Source organism: Oenanthe melanoleuca, chromosome 6 (genome assembly GCF_029582105.1).
Source record: "Oenanthe melanoleuca isolate GR-GAL-2019-014 chromosome 6, OMel1.0, whole genome shotgun sequence".
NCBI lineage: Eukaryota > Metazoa > Chordata > Aves > Passeriformes > Muscicapidae > Oenanthe > Oenanthe melanoleuca.
This window is the reverse complement of record NC_079340.1, coordinates 9219996-9232218: the sequence shown is the minus strand read 5'-3', so window position 1 is coordinate 9232218 and position 12223 is coordinate 9219996. Positions and strand designations below refer to the sequence as shown.

The following is a 12223-nucleotide window of genomic DNA, read 5'->3' as shown; positions in this document are numbered from 1 at the left end:
TCAAGCACTCACAGAAACTGAAATCATCTCATCCTAGTAGAAGTGGGACAAAAGAAAAAGGATGGGGAAGCTCTTGCTATAAAACAAAATTATTAAAGATATATAGAAGAACAAAATTTTCATTAAAAACATTTTGTTCTGCCTTCCTCACAAATTCTATAATTTTCCTTGAAACAACTGTTGTTTGTCTTTAATGGAAAAAAAAGTAACCTAATCTAATTTCAGCACTGAAACTTGAAGGAGCTGTATCCTCTTTCCTGCTATTTCCATTCACATGCACCATTTACAGTTCCTAGAACACCATTAATCAGCATTAGAATGGTGCACCAAGGAATACCACCAAAACAGAGATGACTGAAGTAATTACTGCAATCCATTAACTCTCTGAGCAGACTGAGTGAATCACAACATGTCCAGCTTTACAACCAGTTATTGTACTGGTAACAATACTGTGTATTGTATAGCTACCAACAGTAAAGTCTGAATCTATTTGCACTTCCCTTTGCTAAAATGAATGCTACCAAAAGAGCTCTGAAATTTACTTTACCTAGAACTCAGCAATGTAAAGCCGGAAAAAGACTGAACTTTCGAAGAGCAGCACAGGGAGGGAAGTGGAAAGAAAGGGGAAAATTCACACACCAGGCAGTTGTTTGGCAGAAATAGTTTTTGCCACTGTAATTTTGATTTTGTCATTAAGCAAATGACAGAAGACCTAGCTAGGCATTAAGCTTCTTAAGTCCAAAGTTTTGTATTTTCCCTAGCAAAAGGTAACTGAGATGAGCATAGGTGGCCTGCCAGAAATATACAGACATACAACTTGCACATGTTAAATTGTCAGATTTACTGGAATAAAACCAGTACAGAATTAAGGCTGCCCCCACTTCCCTCCATCCTCAAGAGTTTTTCTCCAAGAGAAGAGGTCTGGTGCTTCTGTCTGCCGCTTTATCTATCTGTTGATAGTGGTGAGGACTGAAACAGGAAGAAAAGAAGCCAGCATATGGAATATTGAAAGAAAGAACTATTTTCTAGACATCTCTTTAGAAGCTCCAAAATAGTGAAAACACCCAATTGTGTCGTTTTATTATGACAACACGGTACATTCAGTTGTTCCCAAATTCTAGCCAATACTGTACCAGAGAAGACAGACACCAAAATTTATTTCTCTCTTCTGCAAGCATTCACAATGAAGCACAGTGCAGCATTCATCCCAGGAACTGGCATCACATCAAAGGTTTCAAATATTTACATCATTAACATTTTACTCTATGGAGAATCAGGTAAGGCAGCAAACTGTATATATTTTACCAAGTGATGAGATCCTGCCTTCAAGCATGCCCCATAGGCATTAAAAGTCTCAGTACAAAGGAACCTTATTTCACTTTAAAAGCCTCACCAACCGGCAACATGCTTGTTCACAGGGTACACAAGTTCCAAGCAGCCACCACTGGAATGGCATTTAAAAGACTCAGGATCTGCTGCAGCAAGTATCCTCTCTTACTTCCCAGCAATTAGATGGAATGCAACTGTATTTCATTAGAAAACAGGGAAAAAGATACCATTTCTGCTTGCCAGCAAGAGAAGGTATAAAGTGTTTAAAAATGTTTGTTCTGACTTATAATATACTTTAAAATGCTGCTTACATATACACAGGAAATTTGATTTTTATTGACTGATAGAATCTCTAACATTCAGATTAATGCTGAAGAAAGAGCCCCAACTTCCCCCTCCCTGCAGAAGATCATATTTTCCAAACAAATGCCAAGTTGTTTCTTTAAGTGTGGGACTTAAACAGTTTTAACAACATTTAACAGTTATCTCAGTACTGACCTGAAAGTACCTCTCTCCACATCCTGCCCACTTAGTCGGACATGGATCCCTTCTTTGAGAACAGAGCCAAAAGCCATGTACTCTGCCAAGGCCCAGTCAACAAGCCTGTCCTTGGTCATTTCCGAGCGAGCTTTCAAAATCCGAGAGAGTCCTACATCGGAATGAAGATCAGAAATGAATGGATCTATTTCAGAGAAACTCCTTGTTTGCATCCACCATTCTCTTTCCTCCTTGGTGAAGCTAAACACAGATACCAAATCAGGTCTACAAACTGATTTTATAGAACTGAACTGCTGGCAAAATAAAACAACTTGCTTCCTGAGCAAACATTAGTGTAATGTTCATACCTTGTTTTTTCAAGAGGAAAGTAAGGTTGACTGTGTCAGAAACTACTGACCACAATTGAAAAGACCCATGGTGAAATTCTTCTTCCTCAATATTTATTTTCACATCTTTAACATCAAGTACTGTTTTATAAGACTGAAAATAGCAATTTAGTTTCTGAATTTTTATCTTCCTTCCTTTTCTCATTTTTTCTTGGCATTTGTTTTATTGCACTTCTGGAGATGTTATACAGTGAAACAGGATTGATCAATACTATGAATTTCATATAAATAGAAAAACGATTAGCTGCCAATGGATTTTCAGTTGATAATCAATAGCTTTTCAGTAAAGATTTTATAACCTCCTGAGCCAAAACACAGGTTACAGCACTGTAACTTCCAGTGGGAACAAAACTTTACAGCAGCACATAGGTGCTTCCAGCTTTGAAGCCACCTGTATTCACTGACAATTGACAGCATCTTATTTTCACATATGCACTGATGATTTTGGTAAGCTGTCCCATATGTTATTTTCCCATATATCCCTTTCCTTACTTTCTACAATTTTACAGAAAAATACCCCATTTTCCTTCCACATAAAACTCTCATTGAAATTGCCTCATTTTAAGTAAAAAAAAAACCAAAAAACAACAACTTGAAAATTTTCCCTTTAGAATATACTGAGCAATTGTTAAAAAATTATCTTCCCATTGTTGGCTGTAAGACTAGGATATTAAGCTGTTTCGTTCTAGTGAAAGGACAAAGTACTTCAAATTTCTATTTCTCTCCCCTTCTATTTCTCCACAAATTCTCTCTTGCAGCCTTTTTAACAGCATAAAAGAATCTAGAACACCATAATTGTTTTGAACCATAAATCTACCTTATATACTGGCAAGTGTTCTCTAGAGTCAATGGTTAATCAACTTACTAACAAGAGACCAATCTGCCTTTTTAATTAGAATGTCTAATACTAAATTTTATTGGGGAAACTATAATTTTTAATTTATCAGTGTCACAACAAAGTGCACAAATGTGTAGAAGAGTTAAATTTATCCATTAATTGTATCTGCTCAATAAGCCTGCAATTAATAACTGGGAATGCCCTACCATCATTACTTGTGCTTCATTTCCCAAAGGAACATAAACACATAGAATATTTACAGAAGACAAACTTTATTCCTTGATGGATGACTCTACAGAGGATTAGCTTTCTCTCCCTGGAGATTTTAAAGAGAAAAAAGCTTTTTATTTCTTATCCTTGGTATGTACTTTACAAGTCAACAAAAGAAAAAAGATTCCTAAACAAAGGTTCTCCATGTTTCCCCATGGAATTATATTCCCCATGGGGTTATTGCTCCTAATAGTTACTAGCTTTCAACCTGCCCAGGAAATAAAACTATCTCAGAATTCTGACACAGTGTTGGGACTCCCCAGTGAGACAGCACTTACTGTAATAGGTGCCAAAGTGAGGCCTGAATCTTTTCAGAACAAAAGCCAAGACTTTTTGAAAAAAATTTCAAGGACTCCAAGTATGAAAGGAGTTATTAACTTAAGGTTGCAAAGAGACTTTTACCTCCCTCAAAGGAAAATCCATTTTAATGAGATATGAAACAGAAGCGGTGTAATACTGAAAGAATATTATGCTGAGAACAAACAGCAGGAACTTAAATGTCACATTCTCCTCACCCACAGACTGGAAGAGTCAAAGTAAAAAAAGTCACAGGCATTTTCCTCTTTGAGAAATGGCCCAAGAATAACTCCTGTGCAGAAATACAGAAGTGGAGCAAGACACAAAGCCTTCAGCTGACCTGAGTGTATTTTGAAGTCTTCAACAGGCACTGAACTAGCGACATTGCCAATGTGAGTCAGCATCTCCTCTGAAATGCCCGTCGGAGGACAAGACATGCTCTTGGGCTCTCCATCTGCATTAAAGAAGCCTGGAAGGAAAAGATTTGGTGAGATGTCCAAGGACTGCTTAGGAGATATGTATATCACCTACAATTTATTCAACAACTCAAGCAGCAGACTAAGCCTAGTTCTTCCCCTTTTGCTGGGAAACAATAATTTTGATTGTGTGCATGACAACAGAAGCTGATCTTACAGGCACACAATGCTCTATATTTGTTTCTGCCTTCACTCCCTATGAAGTCCAACTATGTGGACAGAGGACAGCCAATAAAAGGCATATGTCACCTCAATCACTCAAATAAAAATAAATAAATGAATAAATAACATGAGACATACCTACTTATTCCTGACAGCCCAGACAGTTAACAGTACAGGAAAACCACTTCTCTGCTAAACTGGAAAATGGCTTTTTCAAAGTCACAGCTTATTTTTAACAAAAGCATTTATTTCAAGTTGAACTGGCAGAATGCTGTATTTACTATTAACAAGGGCAAATCAAAGGTCACTTTAAAATATGCCATTTTAAAGGAATGCTGTCTAATAAAATCTATTTAAATCCTAGATTTTGGACTCAAAATAAAAGCAAATTTGGGTGACACTAGACTAAGTGAAAGGACACTCCTTACCAGGCCAAGGTGAATCCAGCCAGTGCTTGATATGAAGGAGCTTCTTATCCTTAGATCTAGTATATGCTTCTTCACATATTCTATCATACTTTGCAATTTCTTCCTGCAGAACAAAAAGGTTTTAAAATGGATAAACATAACACCCTCATATCTTACAGATTACACCTCTCATTCAGCACAATAAAAACAGCTATTTAACTCCATGAGAAAATGTAGTTACAATAATACAAATAAATAAAATTTATTTTATGTAGGATAAAGCTGCCTTCTAGAACCATGCTCTACATTACTCTAAATAAATCATTTAGTTCACTGGACAGGTGTTACAGAGGAGTGTACCAAGAGCTCAAGCTGCAAGCATTGGAGCCCTACACTTCATCTGTCTGGAATACTTCAAATGATCTCTGAACTTGGATGACTTCATGTAAGAAAACGAAAAGATTAAATTGCTTCTATTTCTTCACTGCTGGACACAAGCCTGCCAAGGTCTCAGTATGAAGCTATCAACAGAAGTGCTCAAATACGGTCTTGCTGCTGAATCAAAGCTCTAGAGAGGAAGAACAGCTGACAAATGCCTCTATTTTCCAATGTTCTCATTTAATCACCTTCTCCCTCAGAACTGAAGCAATTTTTTACATGCAGTATATATTAATTACTTCAGAGCACTTCCAGTCCTTTTGTTACAATAGTATTTTACATGAAAATCCAAGCCAAATTGAATCACAAATTGTCAATGTGTAAAGACTTATCACAGTATAGAAGTTTTCAAGCAGACAGCATACAGTGACAGTTGGGTCTTCCTCCTTACAACTCCTTAGATTCCCTCTAACTCTGCTGGCATGTACCTCAAATTCCTGCAGTGTCACAGTCCCATCTGCAATCAGTTTGTCAGCGTACTTCTTCAGCACTGGCACCTGCTTATGGATCTGCTTGTACATCAGAGGCTGGGTGAACATGGGCTCATCCATTTCGTTGTGCCCTCTCCTACGGTAACAAACCTACAGAGGGAAAGATTGCTTCTGTTGATAAGGAAAAATGTAAAATGTAAAAAATGTAAAAAATGTAAAATGTGAAAAATGTAAAATTTCATAGTTTTACAGAGACTTTAAGAGGTTTATTATATTAAAAAAAACATTCATGGCTTCTTGTGGGCCCATTAGTTGCTTGCTTTTTTAAATAAAAAAACTGAAGGCCTTTAAAATCAAATATTTTTCTTGACTGGACCTTCTAAGCCACAAAAAAAAAAAAAAAAAAAAAAAAAAAAAAAAAAAAAAAAAGAGTAGTACATAATGCAAGGAATGAAAAGTTAATAAAACCAAGACTTACCAAGTCAACAACCACATCCTTATTGAAAGTGTTCCGCCACTCTGCAGCTACGTTGCACACGTACATCACTGCTTCAGGGTCATCAGCATTCACATGGAAAATGGGAGCATTGACCACACGAGCAACATCCGTGGGATACGGAGATGAACGGGCCATACGGGGGTCTGTGGTGAAGCCAATCTAAAAATTAGAGACTTCTATTAAAATAGTTTCAGCACCTCTATTCTGTTTTGAAGTTTGCATTTAATAGCCATTCACACAGCAACAGCATCAGCTTTTCATTTTGGCTAGCTCGCTTCTTTTTGCTTCCTTAAAAACCAAAGCAAGCCTAATCCAATTAAGTATTACAAATTGAATGGAATACACATAAGTGATAAAATATTATCTATTCAAGAGTTGCTAGATACAAGAATCATTTTCAGAAACGTCTCCACCATTCTAATAGCCAAAGGGGTCAAGGAACTCAGTTAATAACAAACAATAAAAACAGATAGATGGGCAAATATTCAGCAGAGAAGTTGATTGGAAAAGGCTGTACTTGTTACCTGGTTGTTCACCACCACATGAATAGTGCCATTGGTGGTGTAGGATGGGAGGTCACTAAGATGAAATGTCTCATAAACCACTCCTTGTCCTGCAAAGGCGGCATCTCCATGTAATAATATGGACATAACCTAAGAGGGAGAATTGTACACACATATACAAGCATATATTAGAAAGAAAAACTGCAATATGAGCTTCTCAACAGGACTTTCTGGCTCCATATTTCTGTAGTGCTTATAAAATAAAACACTAATTTTATAATAAACCATAAATTTCTCAGGATTCTGCTGCCTTTTCTCACTTTGCAAAGGAAATTAAGCTTTAAGCCTACTTCCTGAAGTTACCCTTGAGGTCTCATGTCAGAAACCTCACCTAGTTCAAGAGGTGATAAATCCCTTTCACAAAGGAGGAAAAGAGGAAGATCCTGTGATATGAAACTACTGTTGAACTATTTTTACTGGTAATACCATAAAAAACTACCATTAAAAGTTACTATATTAAACAATCTTTACCTTTTTCCCTGCCGTATCCCCTCGATAAAACTGTTCAGCTTTTGTTTTGCCTTGCACAACAGGATCAACTGCTTCCAAGTGAGAAGGGTTAGCCATCAGGGACAGAGTGATTTTCTTGTTTGTTTTTCGGTTGATCCTTTCATGGTACATTCCCAGGTGGTATTTTACATCCCCAGATCCCTAACAAGAAAGATGTAATCACAATTCAGGAATGTCATTCAGACCTGCTCCATCTGATTCACTAGGCCTAAAATTTGTGCTTCAGCCTGAAAAAATGCATTTGCTTACCTGAACATCAGTGTGCACTATGGGTTTGACACCATAATTTCAAACTGGGACACTGTTCCTATTCTATTATCTTATTGTTGTCATCAAACATTAGACAAATACTTACAGCGTATTAATACTCTGTTCATTCATATAAAACAAAAAAGAGATGCTTAGAGGTTATGAACTCTATCAAATGGAACTTATTTACCTACAGTCACTCCTGAGAGACCTTCTTCATGATAGAAATATAATATAATTTTTAAATTTGTTAAGAAATTTCACCAAATCATGTTCCTCAAACTAGAAAAGGAGGCATTGCAGCTGATAATGCTGTTTTCATAGTAACCATGACCAAAACAACTGAAAACTATCTTGAATGTTGACCTCTCTCTGCAGATCTAATAAAAAAGCATCTTACCTCATCAGCTGCTTCAAGTTTGGGATCAAACTGACAGAATATCTGTTCCAGCTCTTTTCGGATTACATTAGCCAATACATTCAGCCGACCTCTAAGAAAATTCCAAATAAAGTTGTCTCAAAAATGGTACTAGCAGAGTCAACAGTATAAAACTTACAAAATCTGCAAACCACCCTGTTAGAAATTTGCAAATGTTCTCTTCAAACTTTTGAGCCTGAAACCCTTGATTCAACCCTTCTTCCCATTACAAAGTTCCTCCAGTGCATTTTCTCAGACATTTTAGAACACCTTTTCATCCAAGTGAATTTTGTAGCTACCTAGCAGTCTTTAAATAATCACATTATAAATTAGTTAAGGCAGACTGCAAAAGTAAATTCAAAGCTACCTCACCAAGCTTTCCCAGTTCTAGAGATTCTATGCAATGGCAGAAAAACCATGGCTGCTGCCACATTTGCTTGCAGCTTCAAAGTACACCAAGGAGAGTTTCTCCACCATTTACTTTTGAAGCCTGTAGCCTCTTACTGACTGGCATTTGCTGCAGTTCTATGTTCCCACTGCTTGTTATGACTGACTCTTCCTACCTCAGCTTCTCTAATATCAACTTTTTAAATAAAATTCTAGAACCCAAAACTTTTCTCAACACAGTAAGCCCATTTGTTGGGGTGTTTCCATTGGCATTACCTGTGAGGCATTCCCATTATAACATATTCAATTCCCATTTCACTGGATTTGTCAATAATGGTCTTAAGTGCAGGAATCATTACTTCACATCCTTCCAAACCAAATCTCTTTTCGGAAGACCACTTGCGAGCAAGGAAGTCTTCAAATCTTTGCCAAAAACAAACAAACAAAAAAATCAAGAGAAATTATTTCTACTAAGGTAATGTAGCAAATACTTATTTTTTATCATCTTATAGCTAATGAAGTTACATTAAACGTTTTTAAAACATCTGTAAATACAAGTTTCAAGCCTCTGAAAGTAAGTCACACATGAGGAGGGAAACACAGGAGAGAATTCAGTCTTCTTTCTCCCCTATCGGAAAACTATTTACAAGGACTTGGAAACAATAAAGTGTCCCCACCTCAGGCAAAATTCACTTCCCAAGTTAAACTCTGTTCTCACATACACAAATCTGACCACTGGGAAGGCAGAGTGACAGCAAAGAATCTTCTATGAACTGAAGAAAATGCAACAGGCAACTTGTATTTTCTAATACTTGTGAAAAAACCCAGAGTAGAAAACACACCTATTCTACAGGTCTCAACAACAAGACACTTTAGACTGTGTGATATAACACTTAAGAACGGGCCAAGAAGCAGGACACCGGTATCCTTGCCTCAGCTTCAGCAGCAGAATGATGTCAATCCCTGACAGCTCTAAGCTCTTTCATTCTTTAATGCATTTGGGCCAGAGGCAATGAGAGTGGTTAAAAAGTACCTTTTAACAAACATTGAAAGGACTATACATTGTAAAGCTTGGAGAGAGGAAAGGCAAAGAAAATAAATCTTCATGAAAGTAACTATATTGGTTACATCATCTGTGCAGTGCCTTGCCTCATAACACTGCCATAATCCATTAATACTCAGCTTATTCCTCACTTAGAATCCTGACATTTGCCTCTTTAGACTGAAGTTCTAAAGGCATTGATATGAATTGTTGCCAAAAGTCTCTCCTAGCTCACCTATCAATACCATACAATCCAGTCATCTAAGTCAGACCTTCAACTGATCTATTGTGCCAGAATTCCTCAGGGAAGTCTGTGGGGCTATGCCAGTTTTTACATAAAGGGAAAGCACTGTGCCAGGTGAATAGCAGGTTCCACAGGCTGAAGGAAAGCAGAGCACATGCTGATTTCTTCCTCTTTGCAGCAGCAAGTCAAGCAAGTGCTGGACAAGCTCATTACTTGAGGCAAGCTGCCATTAAGTGTGCAGAGCTGCAGTATTTCAGCCCCACCTTGCCAGTCCCCCACATGGCACTGGGAGTCACAGAGCCCCAGCCTGTGCCACTGCATGCATTCAGTACCAGTGAGGAAAACATCTGGTGGAAGCTGGTTGCTCTCAGAAGGGACCCTAACCAGATCAGGTTCCACATCATGGTCTAACATGTTTACTAATGCACTACCAAGTAGCTCAGAAACATACAGTGAGTATTTTACATAAGGAGGAGTTTAAAATTACTCTCTGTTCAATAACCTATCAGTGAAAACCACAAGGGATAAGAAATTCACCTTTAAAATTCAGTTTCAAGTACCTGAACTCTGTAGTTCTTGAAATGAGTGTATTTTAAAATGGTCTTGAGCAAAGCAATGAAAATCTGCTTTACAAAGCCACAAATCTCAAAAGGACAATCAGTTTTCCACACAACTAGACTTTTTTCCTAGGTCATTTTCAAACAATAAAATAAAAAGCACTTAAAAAATAGCTGGATAGAAAATTTTGTAAAACTTCTTTTATTCCCCCTTCAGCAGACAATTAATTTGGCAGAAGATGAAGATTAGGCTCCTTCATGCCACTAGAAACCCCAGATCTTTCCAAAGCTTAGGCAGGAATAAAAGAACAAATTCTTGTCTTAGGATAAATGGAGATGGTTTGTACTGAGGGCCTGTTAAACTTACTCAAGTGCAATAGTCCCTTGACCATTAAGTGTAATTTTAGCTTCTGTTTAAATGAAACTTTTTATGAGACATTATAACACTGGCAAACAAAACATCTGGCAAAAATACCTTTTAACACCTCCATGAGCACATAATTTTTAGGTCTTTGAATACAGAATCTTAACCAAAAAGCGTGCCTTTACAAATCTCTGACTTTGTGTTTAACAAAGGACGTATACACTGTTTCAGATTGTAGGGACTGAAATAAAACTTGTGTCTGAGAAGCTTGTTCCAGGGGTAAAAGGATAATGTGATCTCTGGGATTACAGTATTTCCACACAGCCACAATGGGAGCAGTCAATAAGCTGTTTCCAAATGTGCTGTCTTTTATTGTACATAGTAAAACTACTGCTGCCAGGTCATGCAACAGCACAACACATCTTGGCCCATCTCAAAATGAAAAGGGCAGAAACAGGACATGAAATCACACACCAACATTGTTCTGACATTTATTGTCTGAAACAGGCTACACATTTTTAACAGAAATATATATATTACTAGTGTGTTGAAACAACTTTTTCCTAGGTTACCTCCTCAAGTCAATGAAAACATTGCCAGGCATGCCACTAAAGGCCTTTTGGGACTCTGACAGATTCCCCACAGCACAGCTTTCCTTTGCCATGGCAGCAGGTTAACCACACCACCTGTACTCCAGATTTCAGTGAGACTGTCCCCCCCATGTCAGCAGCTCCCAGACCCCAGAGTCCAGGCAGCAGCCACAGAGCAGTGTCCCAGCCCAGCCCACCTCACCTCATGGAGCGCACCAGCCTTGCCAGCAAAGTCCTTTTATCCTCGTTCGAGAACTTCATAACTCCCGGCGTCTCAAACTTCTGGCGGATCCACTGGCACTGCTCCACATCATTGATGAACATGAACTCCAGGCCAATGTGTTGGCAGTATGTATGCTAGCAAGTGAAAACACCAACAGAGAAGCTTTTGGAGCTAGTGGGCCACAAAGAAACTAATATATTTTTTAAATTATATTCTCTGTTACTCTCCTGAAAGCTACCTTGTCTTCCTTTTCCACAATATCTCCCACAAAGCAATTCTATAAATGAGTAAATTGTTTTACTGTATCTAGTTTTGTACAAAGTAAAATTTCAACATTTTTAAGCAGTAAGATTCTCACCTGGTGCTACACTCAAAGTAGGCCAACAAACCTGCCTCACACTGACTGGCACATTTCACCTAACTCAGTGCTGTTCTTACAAGCATAGTACACTCTTCTTTAGATGCACCAGCAAAGATCTCAAGTAATTTATCAAAATTTGTATCTTTTATCACATCTTTAAATGTCACCTTAAACCAAGAAATAAAGACAGTGAGAAGACAGCTATGAAGTCTAATACATATTATCTGATAACTGTGAAGTTTCAGAAACATGAAAACATGAAAAAAAAATCCAAGCAGCTGAGAGCAGAAAAAGGACAGGGAGAAATACAAACACACAGCAGAAATTTTATCTCCTTGTTAATTTTTTAGGTTTTCCTTTTCTTACATTAAGAAGAGTATTTCATTAGAAAAAATGTGTCCAAAACACAAGTCAGCAGAAGTAAGACCTACTGTGAGTTTGAGACAAACTATTCTCAACATAGTGTGTGCTCTCTACTGCCTTTAAGGATTTGAATGGTAACTTCTATTAAAAAAATAAATAAAAATCCAAAGCTCTAGAGAAGAGGAAAGCAGAGGGTTATCGATCGTTAATATAAATCTGTTCCTTAAGGCTTTCAGATTTTGCGATTTTGTCCTTTTATTTTCACATTACAATTTTAAGGATTATTGCTATAAGCTAGAAGTGCAAAAACAAACCAAAAAA

The 12223-nt window shown here is 37.5% G+C and overlaps 1 protein-coding gene across 1 annotated transcript in view; it reads right to left on the bottom strand.

Annotated features, from left to right (window-relative positions):
- OGDHL (oxoglutarate dehydrogenase L) overlaps positions 1–12223 on the bottom strand; it is a 51308-nt gene that overhangs the window by 20320 nt on the left and 18765 nt on the right. The window contains exons 6-15 of the mRNA XM_056495312.1: positions 11158–11312; positions 8435–8581; positions 7754–7844; positions 7066–7245; positions 6556–6684; positions 6011–6190; positions 5530–5682; positions 4685–4787; positions 3959–4087; positions 1828–1978 (exon numbers count right to left, since the gene is read on the bottom strand). Coding sequence (XP_056351287.1) covers positions 1828–1978; positions 3959–4087; positions 4685–4787; positions 5530–5682; positions 6011–6190; positions 6556–6684; positions 7066–7245; positions 7754–7844; positions 8435–8581; positions 11158–11312 — 1418 coding nt within the window. The remainder of the gene's footprint in view (positions 1–1827; positions 1979–3958; positions 4088–4684; positions 4788–5529; positions 5683–6010; positions 6191–6555; positions 6685–7065; positions 7246–7753; positions 7845–8434; positions 8582–11157; positions 11313–12223) is intronic.